The sequence below is a fragment of the Alternaria rosae genome (genome assembly GCF_020736505.1).
Source record: "Alternaria rosae strain MPI-PUGE-AT-0040 chromosome Unknown BKA58scaffold_2, whole genome shotgun sequence".
NCBI lineage: Eukaryota > Fungi > Ascomycota > Dothideomycetes > Pleosporales > Pleosporaceae > Alternaria > Alternaria rosae.
Genome location: NW_025763571.1, coordinates 247,489 through 263,613, shown reverse-complemented (window position 1 = coordinate 263,613; position 16,125 = coordinate 247,489). Strand labels below are relative to the sequence as shown.

Below are 16,125 nucleotides of genomic sequence, written 5' to 3'. Positions count from 1 at the left end.
TAACATACTAGCTGCATGTGTCCGGTACACCATGCCCCGCACCATATGTCACCAGACTCTCGGAGTAGATTGAGTGTTGATTTGCCCGTTCGCCGGCTTCTCGGTCCAATTCTCGTGTCGCCGACATGTGAGGTGTACGTTTTTACATTCGGTCCGCAATAGATACGGTGCTAATTCTGGATAGTATGCACCTAGATCGCAAGCGGTGTGCGAAGATAAGAGATACCCTCCTTGACGCAATGGCCCCCTTTGCTTGTGCTCTCAAACTCGGGATTGACATTAGGACCGAGAGCGCCTGTTGATTTGCTCCGCTACATTGTTGGCTACGCAACTTATCGAAATACAACCAAGTTCTGCTTTGCTAAGGCATATATGGCACCAAAAGGGCGATAGACTCTACCGAATATGAGATTCATTCGTTACAGTGGCATGAGATCAGTGACCATGTTCGACCATAAGTCTGCCTAAGAGGACGTCTTCAGATGTTTGAGCAGGAACCGATATCCTGGTTCTACTTGATTCTTCCACTCCCTGCTTCCCGGCTTGAGATCCACATCATGAATGTGTTTTACTCCAGGAACCGGTAAGAAGCCACATTCAACTCCGAAATTGTCCAGCTCCTTTACGAATGATTCGGCTGTCTTGAACGGAACAATCTCATCCTTTACCCCATGAATGACAAACGTGGGAACATTGTAGGAGCCGTCTCGTACATGCGCCATTGGGCTAATCGCTCTGACAAGCGCTGGGTCAGGCTTTTGGGCCAGAGCCTTATGAGAAAGGCCGTAGAGAAGAACGTTTAGCCCGATACCCTCCTTTAGAACCGCGAAGACAAGCTCAGAGCGTGGATCGCCGGGTTTGATCCAACCCAATCGACTACCATCCATCATGGTGCCATAGTTGGTCACGGGCGCCCGCGGCAGAGCCTGCATGATTTTCTCAAGTCGCATTCTGCGAGCAGGGAACTCTCCGTAATACTGCTCTTCCTGATGCCTTTCCAGAGCCCCTGATTCAAAGTCGGTTGGGCCATAAAAGCCCAATATGGCGGCTGGCGATGGGACGTCGAGCGTTTTGGTAGTCCAAGCAAGGCTCATTGCGAGATGGGCACCCGTCGACCACCCAATCGAAACTATGCGAGTTTGGTCTATCGAGATGCCGTATTGAGATGCGATAGCAGAGAGCTTTGTCTGGATCCAAACGTATGCATCTAGTACGTCGGAAAACGGTCCATCAATGACATTCACCTCTGGAACCAACCGATAGTCTATGCTGACAGGAAGAATGTTGTGCGACAACAAGAACTTTGTTTGTGCTGGTCTGATTGCTTTGCGTGAAAGTGTCATGTGGCCACCTCCGTGGATCATCAATGCTGCCAGACGTTTAGTGCAGAACAGCAACGCGTGCGGAGGACCATTTACCTACAGGCATTGAGCTAATTGGAGGGCTGTTCGGTAAGTAGATATCGGCTTCTATTTCAATACCGTCGACAAACTTGTAAACGACTGTGTCAATACCAGACGTTGGCAAGTCACTGTGACGCTGCGGTTCCGGATACTGCTTCACAGAGGCTATAAGTAGCCGCTGAAGGTTGCAATCCGGCATTGTGCTTTGAGAGTAGGTGGCACTTGCAAACCCAGCTTGATGCATGAAGTTCATCCAGACTGCTGCAGGTTGAATGGCATGTGTGGCATCGACCGCCAACCACCAACCATCCAGCAAGCCAAAAACAGCCTCGTGCCAGTCGAAGATCGTAGTGATTTCTGAGAGCACCAAGACACCATGTGGATTGAGCATATGCTTGATACGACGACAGGTCTCAGTCCTGTTGGCGGTCGCATGAACACAGTTCGTGCTAATGACGACATCAAACCTGCCAACCATATCTGTAGGAGGTTCGACTTCAAGGTTGAGCGTCCTGAACTGCATCCACGAGTGTTTGAACTTCTTAGAAGCGTTTCGGACCAGGGTTGAAGATATATCCGTGAATACATATTCAATGGAATGACCGAGAGCACCTAGTGCTTCACCAAGCCGCTTGGTAGTCCCTCCCATACCGGCTCCGACCTCAAGGATACGAACTGGTCCGTTTGCCTTCTTGACTAACCGAACCATGAAATCCACAAGAACTTCAGTCAGAGTGGCAAACATAGGGGCTTGGGTGTAGAAGTTTCCAACGATTTCTTGGGATGTGCTGGTACCAAAGAGGAGTTTAACAGGGTCCTCCTTACCCATCAAGCATTCTGCAATCTTCGGTCCGGTGAGAGCCATGAGTTCAGCCTCACAGCGATAATTTGGGTGGTCTGTGATGAGGTGACGTAGAAGCTTGGACGAGCTGGGAGGAAAGGTGGGTGAACAAAATGACCGGATATATCCGGAGTCTTTCTCCTCGATGATACAATGCCTCTGAAGAATCTCGTAGTATCTATGCACTACCTTAGTGTGCTTAGACTGATATCCGAAATCGGGAATCTTCTGGCCCGGCGGAATGGCTTTGAAATCAATCCCTAGCTTTTGGAAAGCTTCAATCAGGTAAGCAAGAAGAAGCTCATCCTGACGAGCAGAGACCTTTGCGAGATACTCTGTAAACTGGCAACACCGAGCATACTCTTCAAAAGAAGACTCTGCTTCTAAGAGAGATTGAAACGGATCCGTAATCTTGGCAGTTTTGACAGAATGGTGTATGGGTGGATCAAGCACAGGTGAGTTTAACGGCTTCGAAAGTGGGGTACTTGGCTTTATTGGAGAAAGTCCAGCCAAGTGCATCAGATCCTTGACAGAAACGTCGAGGAGGCTATCGATACCGTTAATATCGACGTTGAACTCGTCAGATAGGCAAGAAACGAGTTCCGTTGTGGATAGGGAGTCGAAACCGAGGTCCTGAAGAAGTTGGTGATCTTCGATATGGCTGACAGCAACGCCACAAAGATCTGAAATAAGTTCGAACAATTTCGCATGTCGAGTCTTACCAATGGAGTCTTTGGCACCTTCCTCCGGGCTTAAATGAGGCATTGATCCGGTTTTACACGTCTTAGAGACTGGGGAGGGAGATCCAGCCGTCGGCGCGGTTACCGGTGAGACGTGCTTTCGGTCGGCTTTGGTGACGCCAGAAAATATGGTTTGGCTCAATGCACCAAAGCTCACCGTTAAAAGCTCGCCAGGCGACACAATTTTCCCGAAACGGTCGTTGATCTCGTCCGAGAGTTCGACCGACGCCAGTGAATCGATACCAAGATCACCAATGCAAGTATTTGAGGCAATGAAATCTGCTGGTGCGCCAGTATATGCGGAGATCATCGCCCTCAACGGATCATCTGTTTCGTTGGCTTCGTCGCCAGCCACCGAGGAAGCACTTGATGAGTTGGAATCGCCATCGGGCGTCAATGGCGGAGGACTCTCAAGCATAGCGGGCCTAGAGTTCTCGAGAAGAGAGAGAGGTAAACCCGATTTCGAGGTGGATCTTGATCCATTGGCTGCGTCAAGCGTTCGCTCAAGCTTGGAGATTTCGAGACGATGGAACTTGGCACCAATAGCTGTCATGGCTACCTCGCCGTCTTTGGTCAAAACGAAAACGTCGCCGGTCGCATGCACATCATCGATAAGAGTGAAAATGGCATAGACGTCCCATGCCTTGTGAGTGTCGAAGTCGCAATGTTTGGACATCGTGACACTTTCGAGGCCGGAAGCTACGAAGACCTGACCTTGTGGACATACTTTGCTGCTGTTGATGAGCAGGCCGGAGACTTGAATGAACGCATCAATAGACACTGTGTCGCAATGCTTCGTTACTGCGCTTTCATTGCCTCCAAGATGACTGTCTGGCATACGGATGTCGGCCAGTGCCTCGTTGTTGTCAATGACGATACTTTGAATTCCGTGGAAGAAGTCGGCGTAGTCCACGACTTTCGAGAACAGTTTATAAGCTCGTCCGCCGTTGAGTTTCTCCGAGCTCAGACTCGACCGGATTGAGTCAAGGCGGTCGGCTATGAGCCGCTTGTATGTAGAAAATCGAGGATTCTCTACTAGAACCATTCGACCCCTACCATGAACAGTTGAGCGGTGCGAACTGGTTGCTTGCCCGGAAGAGCTCGAAAGAACAAACTTCCATTCGTTTTTGTCAATGTTTTCGAGAGTCAGACTGACGTCGCGATCCAGGTCGACGCCTAGTGGTGATTCGAATGATAGATCCTCAAATGCTAGCGATTTGGATCCGAGGTCTGCACCCAGAATCTGGGCTGACATAGCCGCACACTCCATATACATGGAAGCGGGACAAAGCGGCCGACCACGGACTGCATGGCCACTGATGACCTCACGAAAACGGCTGGCCGAATTATTGATAACAAACTTGTTCGCACTGCTAGTAGACTCAGCATGGTGCAGCAAGCGAACGGGGACAGGAACAGAAGCTGTCTCGAGCTTTTGCGAACCAAGACTGTCGTGACTCCGCTGAAGCTCAGTAGCTCTATCAACATTCTCGAGCCAAGCTTTGGTCCTCTGAAACTGATAGGGTGGTAGCCATACTGGTTCTAAACCAGCGTCGGAAGGAGACAGAAACGCCCATGGGGTGACGTCGATCCCTTCCTTCCAAAGGTAGATGATACTTTGAGAGAGAACGTCGGTAGGTTGGCTAACATCAGCCGTCTTGATGCCGAGAAACGAATGAATCTCCGGTTCAGCTGTCGCACGCTTAATCATGGAGATAATAGATGAATCGAATCCTGCTTCAAGCCAGATGCAGCCTCCTAGGCGCTCTTCTATCCGCTGAATGGCGTCCATGAAGTAGACCGGTTGTCGAAGATGTGACGCAACATGCTCAGCATTGATCAATGAAGTGTGCACCTGTGTGCATGGCTCGATGGGAATAGAAGCTTCTCTGAAATCCAATGATTTTAAGAACTCGATGAAGTCGTTCTGAAGTGGCTCGGTGAAGACGGAATGGAAGCCATGAGTTACATCGACCCTCCGACTGCTGACACCCTTGAACGAGGGGTTAGTAACCAGCAATTTTTCCGCATCGGACACCGCAGTCTTGGTGCCAACTACAATGTGACTGTTAGCGGCATTGAAGCAAGCAATCTCTAGGGATTTGCCACCGATTGCATCAATGACACGTTCGACAACAGAGACCGGCGCGAAGATTGCTAGCATAGTACCTCTCTCTGGTCCCCATTTAGCCACCATGAGCTGGGCTCGGGTGGTAACAAGTTTGAGGGCCTCTGCAAGAGAGAGTACACCCGATACAGCCATTGCTGTCAGCTCTCCGAAGCTGTGTCCAATGACACAAGCGGGCTGCACGCCAGCATCGATCCAACACCTAGCGCTAGCATATTGGACCGCCATGGTACCTGTCTGCAACAGAACTGGATCGGTAATGACGGTAGTCTGGAAGATAGCTGGAATGATCGATGGAGTTCCAAGCGCGACGAGAATCTGATCGCACTCTTGGAGGTAGTATCGTAGCCTGGGATTTGATTCATAAAGCGCTTTCGATAGACCGATATTCTGCTTGCTTTGGCCGGAGAATGCAAGCACGACACGCTTCGAAGGTTGGGGTATGCTGCATGACGAGATGTCCGTGGAGAGTTCGGCGTGCAAGCTGGCAATGTCGGAAGCTGTTGTCATCCAGACCACTGGATGGCGCTTTCGCCGCTCCGATAGGGTGTAAGCAAGGCTCGAGAGGTTCAAATCTCCTTGGCTGATGTACGATCTTAGGACAGCTGCGTAAGCCTTCAGACTCTCAACTGTGTGGGCTGAGAGTATGATTGGATACCGGGTACCCGCAGGCAACTGAGTCGGTCTATTCAGATAGGTCAGATTTAGCTTTCTGGGATCGAGACGCACACTTACGCTTTGCTAGAGCTCCTCCGAGGACCTTCGCAAACAACAAGCGATGCGTTGCTTCCAGCCGCGCCGTAGTTATTCACCCACGCAGCTCTGAAGGGTACTTCCCATGGTTCCAGGCTCTTTGCGATGGTAATCTTGTCCGGGGCCAATGAGGGAATCTTGGGGTTCAAAGATTTGAACAATGCGTGGGGCGGGATTGCTTTCTTGCGCAACATAGCGATGACTTTGAGTAGTCCAGCGACCCCAGCCGCCGACTCTGCGTGGCCGGTATTGGCTTTGATAGAACCAAGATAGAGTTTGGTCGGACGATCTGATCCACCAAACACGTCTCTAATGCTGCTCACCTCAAGAGGGTCGCCTGCTTGTGTGCCGGTCCCGTGGGCTTCGACGTATGACACTTGGTTTGGACTCATTCCAGCACGTTCGAGAATCGACTGGTATAGCTCAACCTGTGCCGAGGGTTGAGTGACTGTCAAAGATGCAGACAAACCACCTTGGTTGGTGGATGACCCCGGTATGACGCCTAAAACTGGATCACCATCTGCTATCGCCTGTTTCAAGGGCTTCAGTACGATCATTCCAGCACCATCCCCGCGGCAATATCCATCAGCCGCTTGATCGAAGGGCTTGCATTGACCGGTCGGGCTGAGGAAGCCCGCCTTGCCAAGACCCAGATAGTTGTGAACTCCGGATATGATGTTCACTCCTCCAGCAACAGCCATAGGACACTCGCCTGACCAGATGGACTGGCAGGCACGATTGATGGCGACAAGCGAAGAAGAGCAGGCCGTGTCGATGACTTCCGCCGGTCCAGTCCAGCCATAGTGATAGCTAAGTCTTCCGCACAAGAATGCCCGAATGGTACCAGTCGCTGTATATGCAGTCGGTGGATGGGCACTCGTATTGTCCGTATATTCGATGAAACTTGCGCCAATGAAGCAACCGACTTTGTCTCCGCTCTCGCGAACATGTTTGCGGAGGTAGCCTGCGCTATCCAGAGCTTGATAGGTCAGTTCCAAGAGGATACGTTGCTGAGGGTCCATGCTGGCAGCCTCTTTGGCATTCGAGCGGAAAAAAGCCCAGTCGAACTCATCGACCCCATCAATGAAGTTACCGAACCACTTGGGCTTCCATTTGTCGTTCTGCAACGCGCGAAAGCTTTCGCGCATCGGAACCCTGTCATGGCGGATCTCTTCGCAAGTCGATGTGCCAGCGGCGAGGAGCTGCCATAGTTCTTCGAGGTCGGCTGCTCGTGGGAGTCGGCATGAAGCACCTGTGATGGCAATGGCGTCTTCCGGGCTGGCGTGATGTGTTAGCGCGGCACTAGTTGCGTCATCCTGCTGGGGCTACTTACTACTTGTACTCAGCCAACCTGGCTTCCTGGACAGTGGTATGGGCTTCCACCTTCGATATTCGCAAACGAGCGTTGTGGAACGGCATCAGAGGAACCGGGTCTCCTATGCCGAACAAAGTAAATGTATGGGCGTCGGTACCACTTCCCGCTAGGTCCTTTGCGACATCCTTCAGAAGCCGATACCACTCGCATCGAGAGGCGAGGATCGTGTTGATTGCTTCGTATGTCAGCGAGCAATCATGCAGCAAGCTGCCATCCAAATTCGACCGCACAGGAACTCGTAGCTGACTAGCATCAGGCAACGTCATCTCGTCATGCTCCTGACAAATTTCATACAGAACTTTGACCAAAGGCGCGTTCTCCGGGTTGTGCACTTTGCCACGGATGTGGATGTCGGTGACTAGCAAACCCCAGTTACGAGCTCTTTCTGCCACCTTCTCGAGCTCTAGCACAGGGCCTACGATACTTATCGTTTTTGGATCCGTGATCGCCGAAATGTAGCACTGCATGTTGTAAGTATAAGGCTGTAACACAGGAATGGAACTGCTAAATGCTGCTGGTTTGCTTGGATGGAAGCCATGTTCCCGTGACACAAGACCAAAGACCGACAGCGGAGGGGCCTTGCAGCTAATACGAAAAGAATTCCAACTTACTCTAGAAATACCTGCCACAAGCTCATCTCCTTGCGGAGGAGTTCTCAGGCGTACTGCGATGGTCGTGGCTCCCTCCATCAACTCGTCGTCACCCAATTCGCCAAATGCGCCCACGGCAAATGCCAGCCGTAAAGCTTTGGTTGCAAGATAGACCAACTCCTCCTCGTCTTTGGCGCAAGAAACAGCAAAGGCTGTAGGGAGACCTCCACAATATCCTTGAGCGCCGCCACCTTTCTTCAGGTTTGCCAGCATTCGCTCGTGCGTGAGACCATGCAACTCCAGCAGCTGGAAGTACTGGCAAACCTGGATAACGACCAACAGCGGCAACGCTAGAATACCGGACATGGAGCTTGAAACAGGTCCAGATATTCCGTCGGTGATCCATCGCTTCAGACTGACGACGTGTCGCTTGCCCGATTTGAGTTTGGCAATGTCCGGGTGGCCGTCACAAAGTATGGTCCATGTATCCGTCAACGACGTGATGGCTTCTGCAAATGGGAGGAGTAAGGGCGTTTCAACAATGTACTTTTGGAGCTGCTCGAGGTACGCCTCTGTGGGGGCCTTGCTTTGAGGGCAAAAGAATGCCACAGAAGGCGCGAAATTATCAGACTGGCTGCGCATACCGAAAAATACTTGAACTGTCTACGGAATCTCGAACGATTCGCGATGTTGAATCAGCTCGTATGTAGACTGTCCCGTGAGTTATGATTCCTATGATAGCTATATACAACGTACTCTGATATGCGATTCATTGTACACAAGACTCGCTCACTCATCACTCCTAGCATTCTTTGAAACGGACCTACTTACACCCCCCACGATGTAGAGATTAGGAGCTACTCTAGATTGTAACGCGCTGTGGAACAAGTCACCTCCACTTGTCTTGATCAAGTATAGGGTTGCATACGGTGCTTGCGAAGAGACGCCGAGTAACGACCGTGTGTATCCAGAAAAGTACCGAGGGCAAGAAGGTGTCGCGTGATGTCAATCGAGGAGAATGATGTTCCTTATCGCACATGATTAGCGGTCAGTGCATGGTTTCGATGATCTGACAAGCAATGGAGCTGGCTGAAAATGCCCATGATCTTTCCGTACACACCACAGATCCCCTCGGAGCACCTCTGTGTGACTCAAGTATTGTGTATTTCATCATGACAGTTCAGCTACTCTTTCTACGCATCATTTCGGTAGCAGTAAGCTGTTTAATTTGTACGATGAGGGTGTAGAGGTTCTAATTGTGGTCAGATTACCTCCATCGCCGGATGGCTGTCGTATAACATCCTCATCCATCCACTTCGAAACTACCCCGGTCCGTTTCTATGGCGAGCATCTCCTATACCCCGCATTCTCTCTAGATGGAGGGGTACTACGGTGTTTGACGCGCACCGCCTACATGAGCAATATGGGCCAATTGTGCGATTGAGTCCCTGGGAATTGAGTTACACCGCTAGCACTGCATGGAAGGGTAAACATGACCTCTTCCATATACATGTTTCTCGACGCTGACTTCGAAAGACATTCATGGGACAGGCAACTACACGCCTCGCAAGCCGCTGCCAAAAAACCCTCTTGCCAACCCTCCACCTATGTCGGGAGAGCCAGGCATCATCGACGTGCTGGATGACGAGAAGCATCGAGAACAACGCCAACTGTTCAATCAAGGATTCTCCACCCGGGCACTGAAGGAGCAGGAGCCCCTGTTGCGCAAGCACGTCAAAAGATTGACAGCAGCCGTTCAGTCGCGCGCTGATCAGGGTCTCGAGATGAACATGGTAGACATGTTCAACTTCCTGGCCTTCGACGTTATGGGTGATCTAGCTTTCGGCACCTCTCTTGGTCTATTGGAGCGATCGGAATACAACAACTGGGTTCGTGTGATAGTTGCAACGATCAAAGTAGTCACCATTCGCATCGTGGTATTCTACCATGTTCCCTTTGCGTCAAAGATCCTGCCGCTCTTGGTCCCGAAATCGATGAAGGCAAAGCGAGATGCGCACATGAAGTTTGCCGAAGATCGTGTGAAAGAAAGATTGGAAAGAAAGACCGATCGCCCGGATCTCTGGGGTCTGATCACTGGTGGACCCGACGGAAAGAAAGCGAGCCTCTCCTTGGATCAAATGGTCGGCAATGCCGCTCTCTTTATGGTGGTAGGGTCAGAAACCACAGCAACAGTGCTTTCGGGAACGCTATATTTACTTTTGAAGAATCCCCACTGTATGATGAGATTGAAGCAGGAGATCTATGACAGTTTCAGGTCGAAAGACGCGATGACCATAGAGGCACTGCCGAGGTTAACGTACATGAGCGCAGTTCTAGACGAAGCCATGCGAGTCTACCCCGGCGCTCCAGAGACGTTGGCAAGGTTGGTACCAGCAGCCGGTATGCAGATTTGCGGCAAGTATGTACCGAAGGGTGCCACGGTGTTTATACTCCACTATCCGACGTTTCACTCCTCGAGAAACTTCGTTCGACCAGACGATTTCGCTCCAGAGAGATGGTTGCCTGAAGGCTCCATAGAGTTTGAGAAAGACGACAAGAACGCTTTCAACCCTTTCTCAGTCGGTCCACGCGCCTGCCTTGGAAGAAAGTAAGTCCACTACCCTGGTCACATTTATGCACAGGCCTAATTTCGCCTACAGCCTGGCACACTACGAGTTGAGGCTTGCCTTGGGCCACTTATTGTGGGACTTTGACTTCGAGCTCGACGAAGGCTGTAATGACTGGATGGATCAACAAACATACTCTTTCTGGCTGAAGCCGCCACTCATAGTCAAGGCCCGAGAGGCAGACCGGAAGCCATAGTCATGGACTTGGGGTGGAAGATAGATACGAGAGCAAAGCTACAGGTGATGCGCATGTCGATGTATCTTGGGAGCTTTGGCTGTCTCGTCTAGCATATCTTGCTACATAATTCACGCATAGTTCAGATCATACGTACCTGCACGCAAGACGCGTCATGCAATACCTCCAGCCAACTCAAAGCAGCTGGGTTTAGCCAGACCACTGACGCTTTTAGACGATCTGTTTACTGCTTGTGCTTCGGTATCGGGTCAACAGATAACGGATTCTGAAGGTAGAAAGTAAACCGTAAGGATTCGACCTAGCAGGATTGTCGCTTGCTGGGAGCATACATTCGGTTGAAGATTCGACATGCGCATGTCGTTTTCGGCCCTGAGCGATGTCATGCATGCTTTTCGTGGCGCCGGGATGGCCCGATGTGCTGCCGTCGCACTTAGCACAACCGTGGATACAACACCAATGCTTATCGACCTTCCGTAACCAGGTTCGTGGCGGTATCTGGAAGGCCCTCGTACACGCGGCGGCGAAACTGCTGTCCGGGATACGAAAGACTTCGGGTTTTCTTTTTAGACCGAACGCCCGAACAACCTGGTAGCGGAGTGGCATGATCCAATAACTTAGGCAGCGATGACAAATCCTTGCCGTAGAAGAAGCGAATGCATATTGTGAGGACATGCTGTTCATCCAAATACTCCTGAGTTTTCGCGCAAATCGAAGATGCAGCCACATTCTGCGAAGCGCACTGCCAAAATCAGAGGTTCCCGAAGAAGTCGATGTCTAGGTACACGTCCATCCCCAAGCGGATGTTTCCAAGACTCCGCGATCAGAGTTTCTGGCTGCTTTGCGCATTCTTCTCGGCCAGGCTGGTGAGAGTGGAGGCGTTGCAACATGTCAGACGCTGTAGGGAGGAATCATTTGCCGGGACAGCATACACCTGCAGCCTGCGTGATACGCACGGTCAAATAGGCCGCAGGTGCCCCACGATCTTCGGCGGGTTGGAACTGAGTCGCAATGAAGCTTGTGCTACCAAGCTATCTTGGATTGCTTGAGGTTACCCCGGTGTCGGAATGCACGTGATGGACTATTGTCGCTCGGATCGTTCCAAGTTTGTGCACAAAGGCATGGGCGTTCAGCGCCGCTCCGACCACGGCCAAAACGACATCGATCGTGATGCGCTTCGCAAACTCGTTTCCGCAGTATTTTTTGGTGTCTTGTATCCGCCGGGCACCATACACATGTCGTTAACTGGGGGCGGCGGTTTGTCGTGGATGTCATCGAGAGGCGTACTGTTATGTGTCAGGGACTCGAGATCGAGTTTGATTAGGCTGCATCAGGCTCTTGGTCGTCTATCATCTCACAAGTAGCTTTGTGTCTTCTGGACTTCGCGCTCGAGGCTGAAGTTTCTTCGCGAGTAACTTCAGACCTGTACATTTGCAGTAACATTGTGTCATACGAGTAGATGATGTAGATTCACCGATGGGCTAAAGGAAATTCCAAATCATCTGACTCTTTGTTGTTCTATAGCAGAAGCCCCAAAGCTCAGTAGTATTCGTAGACGGCGATAATGTCTGTCGGCTCCTCCACCACCTGGACCCTCGTATATGCAAAAAGATCAGTGGGTAGTGACTCTAGCGTGTAACATATGCTAAGCTTCAACACTAAGGCCTACTATCCGAGCGATTAACTTCTGCATCCTCCTCAGCATGTTTCAGGCTCTGATCCTTGCCCAACTCCGGGTTCCGGATGACCAGCGAGAAAGCGACAAGAAGTACTGCAAGACAGATACCTGTGATGCAGAGTAACTTTTGCACGTGTCTGTATGCCTGTATCACAGCGATACGCTCTGAGGTTTGCACTGGGTATAGAGTCGCAAATGCAAACGGATCACCATACGCGACGGCTGCGAGTGAGGGATCCCCAATTCGACGGGCCAACTCATTTGGGATGATCTGCTGCCACATAGCACCTGATACTGTATTACCAAGCGCGCTGCCAATGTTGTAGGTAGCGAGATAGATGCCCGTTACGATTGCGACGTCTATTGTGGGTCGTTAGTTTTGTTGCTCCAGCTAGCGACTGAGTTGCCATGGAAGAAACTTACGCTCGTGTTTTGTAGCAGCTTGGATGCTGGCTTGTGCAGGATATGGAAACATGCCTCCTGCAATACCCAAGCATATCTGTGCTCCGATGATGCCGGAATGCAACGAATCGCCGGAGCCGCCACGGTAGTGAATTAGAAGGCCGAAAGCTACCACGAAAAGACAAGTTCCGGCGATGATGAACGGCTTCAAGCGGCGGACCTTGAATACAACACCGCCAAGGATCAATCCGGTGATTACCGAGGAGAAGCTGTACAAAGAGCTGATGCGAGTTGCGCTCTTTACTGATTCATCAAATGCGACGACTAGTACAGTGTACAGGAAGTCGCCTTGCATGGTCCATGCAAAGTTCAAAGTGCAAGCAATACCTAAAGCACCCCAAACCGCACGATCCTTCAGTAGATGGAACGGGAGCATTGGATGAGGTGCTCTGCGTTCCCAAAGGACAAAGGCGGGGAGGCACATGAACCCGATGATGAGGGGAGCAATGACTTTGGCAGTCCCCCATTGCGATTGCGCGCCACCTGCGATGGTGAAAGGCTCGTGATCGGTCAGCAAATCGGAATCTCGTCTGCTGCAAACACACGCCGACTTACAGTAAGAATACAGCCGAATACTGCAATAAGCAGCGCGACGCCGGGGACGTCCATTTGCCAAAAGAGAGTGACTAGCAAATTCTTGGTACCACCATGAACTTCGTATGGTGTTCGGTATGCATCGAATGCGCCGGCCCTTTTAGCTTGTCGGCTGGACCACATGAGCGAAGCGACTAGAGGGATACAACACACTGTGTATATGATGCACCACATGCCTACCCCCCATCGCCAAGTGGTCTGACTAAGCACAGCTTGACTTACATCGCCGCTGACCCAAGTATTGATCTACCGAACATCAGAAACAAGCTAAACCGGACCTTGAGGCTATATTGCTTACCAGAAATGGAACGGCAGGTATGTATGAGAAAAAGAGTCGAGATCGAAGGGACGTGATGTCGGCTATGATGATTTCGATGAGCACGATGATGGTCGTGTAGCCAATCTGTAGGATGTCCATTAGTATTGGTCTTGTCCATTTGGCGTTGTTCCAGCACGCACTTGGTAAAAGACTGCGCCTGCGGCGAAGGACTCGACATTTGAGCTGACGGATTCAATGACCGTGCCTTTCGTCATGTTAGTACGACTGCCAGAGCACAACGCTAAGCTCCCAGCTTGGTGCGTGCATACCAATGATATAAAAGAGCATAGAGAGTATGACGACTTCTATGCGGCCAAAGACATCGGCTGTAACCGTCGAGTTAGTTTCTCATATCTTCCTCGGTGTGAAGACTCAACTTACCAATCTTAGCCGCAGTAGGCTGTTGAGCAGACAGTGAGTATGGATTTATACATGGTAGCAGACTCTAAAACTTACCTGCGCAGCAGCGGCGATGACGCTCCTCAACACATCTTGGTCGATGTTAGCGTTGGCGACTCGGAATGACTACAGATTTCACTAGACATACTGATGGTAGCCAAGGTGGAATGCTGTTGGAATCCTGCAGTAGCATATGGTTGGTAGGTGTATCGGAGCGTCCCATCCAAACCATACGCATAGGCAATGAGGAAGATGCCGAAAAAGATGCAGCAGCGGTTCAGGAAGGACGTGTGCGCGTTGAGAGCTTCGATGCGTGCGACACCCGGAGACTTTGCGCCTGGCAATGCTGTCGGGGAGACATTACGGTCTGCGGCGAACACGTCTTCTTCTTTCGGGCGTAAACTGACGCCGGTTACGGTTGTGTTGAATGGCGCAGTTTTGCCAACGTCCAAGTTGTGGTGATGCGACATGATGGTTGGTGGGTTGGTAGGTACAAGTGTTGCGAGGGAGTAATGTAGAACAACGATTATTTACCAACGCTGGGCGGCAGGTGAAAAGAATGTGGGTGGTCTGACTTGGAGTAAATTCGCAAACAGGCTGCATATTTCAAGTGATTTCCCTTTGCGGCACGCATTCCAAGCAAACGGACAGCTTCTCGGTGCTGGATGGAGCATAGTGCGGCTCGAGACGGCTGATTGATAAGATTAGATGCAAATTCTCGCTGGCTTGGCGTAACCACTCGGCAACTCGGAAACCATTCGCTGCTCCCGATGTCGCCGTGTAGACTCGGGCGTACGGGCTGTCTGAGGTGAAGGCGTCAAGGACGATGGGTGATGTGTCGAGTGACGGAGGCTGGTGCTGACAGTGCCGAGGGGCTGCATGTGTGAGATTGCAGGCGGCTGGCCCGTCGGTGCGTCGAGGCAGTACTTAGTAGACGCTGCACCCAGCAACATCGAGCAGCCATGGCCTACTCTTACTTTGGCGGGCCGCACAGCATTGTGAGTGTAGCACGGCGTGGTGGAACAAGCCGCAACTGCCTTACTAATCCGACGAGGTGCACCAGGAACCCGCGACAGACGCCGGCGTGTATGCAGACAAGGCAGCAGCCCACACGCCCATGGCCGTTGGCAGCGTAGACTCGGGGCTCGGCGCGGACCTCGACGATGGCCAGCCACACCAGACGCGGAGCAGCAGCGAGGAGAAGGACAGCCTGACGCCTGCCCAGAGCAGGCGCAAGGCACAGAACAGGGCAGCGTATGTGTTCCCCATCCAGCTCCCCAGCCGTGCTCATGCCACTCCAGCCAGCGCGCGTTCCGTGAGCGCAAAGAGCGCCACGTCAAGGAGCTCGAGACGAAGCTCTCCGCCCTCGAGTCCAGCGCCCACTCGCTCCAGTCCGACAACGAGCGCCTCAAGGCCGCCCTCGACCGCGCCCGCACCGAAAACGACATCTTGCGCGCCACTAGCCGTCACTCCCCCTCGGGCTCGCGCCCCATCTCCGCCACGTACCCCTCGCCAGGCGCCTATCTGCCTCTCGACGACGACGACGACGACGAAGAAGAAGAAGAAGAAACAGGCGCGGGCTACAGGGTGGAATCCCTGACCAACGCCACCGTGGTGAACACGGCCGCGAAAGAGCATTCACGCACCCGCGCCAGGGGGAAAGAGGTCCCGGCTGCCCAGGCCTGGGACCTCATACAGCAACATCCGCTCGTCAAGCAGGGTCTGGTCGACGTGGCCGATGTGTGTGAGCGGCTGAAAGGCTCGGCCAAGTGTGACGGCCACGGCCCCGTCTTTGAAGAGAGCACCATCTGGCGAGCAGTCGATGAGTCGCGGCGTTGCGGCGGCGATGAGCTCATATGATTGCTGCCTCCATACTCCTTGTGTCTTTTACTATTCTTTTAGGCTACCCCGCTGGCTTTGCGTTTTGGGCGTTGGGCGCTCGGCGTCCGGTAACTGCACGAGCTTTCCCACAAGACGGGCGCTCCAGATTTCGACAGATAACGATCAGAGAACCCTTTTTTAT

The 16,125-nt window shown here is 51.9% G+C and overlaps 4 protein-coding genes across 4 annotated transcripts; 2 read left to right on the top strand and 2 right to left on the bottom strand.

Moving 5' to 3' along the window:
* Positions 1-9: 9 nt before the first annotated feature.
* BKA58DRAFT_375411 (uncharacterized protein) lies at positions 10-8,544 on the bottom strand. The gene is made up of 5 exons (XM_046169417.1): positions 7,852-8,544; positions 7,199-7,701; positions 5,848-7,143; positions 1,419-5,797; positions 10-1,369 (listed from the first exon to the last, which is right to left on the bottom strand). Exons 1-5 carry the CDS (start codon positions 8,470-8,472, stop codon positions 465-467), a joined length of 7,704 nt encoding a protein of 2,567 aa, XP_046028385.1. The 5' UTR covers positions 8,473-8,544; the 3' UTR covers positions 10-464.
* An 893-nt stretch (positions 8,545-9,437) lies between these two features.
* Positions 9,438-10,653, top strand: BKA58DRAFT_309733 (cytochrome P450; the record flags this gene model as incomplete). The annotated part of the gene is made up of 2 exons (XM_046167264.1): positions 9,438-10,438; positions 10,491-10,653. The coding sequence occupies 2 exons, from the start codon at positions 9,438-9,440 to the stop codon at positions 10,651-10,653; spliced, it is 1,164 nt and encodes a 387-aa protein (XP_046028384.1).
* A 1,508-nt stretch (positions 10,654-12,161) lies between these two features.
* On the bottom strand, positions 12,162-14,689 carry BKA58DRAFT_76852 (siderochrome-iron transporter-like protein Sit1). The gene is made up of 9 exons (XM_046175882.1): positions 14,251-14,689; positions 14,160-14,194; positions 14,085-14,103; positions 13,973-14,029; positions 13,844-13,908; positions 13,683-13,787; positions 13,346-13,630; positions 12,752-13,289; positions 12,162-12,688 (listed from the first exon to the last, which is right to left on the bottom strand). The coding sequence occupies exons 1-9, from the start codon at positions 14,570-14,572 to the stop codon at positions 12,309-12,311; spliced, it is 1,806 nt and encodes a 601-aa protein (XP_046028383.1). The 5' UTR covers positions 14,573-14,689; the 3' UTR covers positions 12,162-12,308.
* On the top strand, positions 14,690-16,043 carry BKA58DRAFT_76919 (uncharacterized protein). The gene is made up of 3 exons (XM_046175883.1): positions 14,690-15,100; positions 15,166-15,356; positions 15,404-16,043. The coding sequence occupies exons 1-3, from the start codon at positions 15,065-15,067 to the stop codon at positions 15,960-15,962; spliced, it is 786 nt and encodes a 261-aa protein (XP_046028382.1). The 5' UTR covers positions 14,690-15,064; the 3' UTR covers positions 15,963-16,043.
* The last annotated feature ends 82 nt before the right edge of the window (positions 16,044-16,125 follow it).

Excerpts from the sequence above, each read along its gene's own strand:
- BKA58DRAFT_375411 (XM_046169417.1), bottom strand. The coding sequence starts at position 8,472 with ATGCGCAGCCAGTCTGATAATTTCGCGCCTTCTGTGGCATTCTTTTGC. Across the intron at positions 7,144-7,198 it reads AGGTTGGCTGAGTACAAGTA|CCCGGAAGACGCCATTGCCA; the intron begins GTAAGTAGCCCC and ends ACATCACGCCAG. Across the intron at positions 1,370-1,418 it reads AATTAGCTCAATGCCTGTAG|CATTGATGATCCACGGAGGT; the intron begins GTAAATGGTCCT and ends AACGTCTGGCAG.
- BKA58DRAFT_76852 (XM_046175882.1), bottom strand. The coding sequence starts at position 14,572 with ATGTCGCATCACCACAACTTGGACGTTGGCAAAACTGCGCCATTCAAC. Across the intron at positions 14,195-14,250 it reads TTCCACCTTGGCTACCATCA|ATGTGTTGAGGAGCGTCATC; the intron begins GTATGTCTAGTG and ends ACATCGACCAAG. Across the intron at positions 13,631-13,682 it reads TACCTGCCGTTCCATTTCTG|ATCAATACTTGGGTCAGCGG; the intron begins GTAAGCAATATA and ends GATGTTCGGTAG.
- BKA58DRAFT_76919 (XM_046175883.1), top strand. The coding sequence starts at position 15,065 with ATGGCCTACTCTTACTTTGGCGGGCCGCACAGCATT. Across the intron at positions 15,101-15,165 it reads TTGGCGGGCCGCACAGCATT|GAACCCGCGACAGACGCCGG; the intron begins GTGAGTGTAGCA and ends GAGGTGCACCAG. Across the intron at positions 15,357-15,403 it reads AAGGCACAGAACAGGGCAGC|CCAGCGCGCGTTCCGTGAGC; the intron begins GTATGTGTTCCC and ends ATGCCACTCCAG.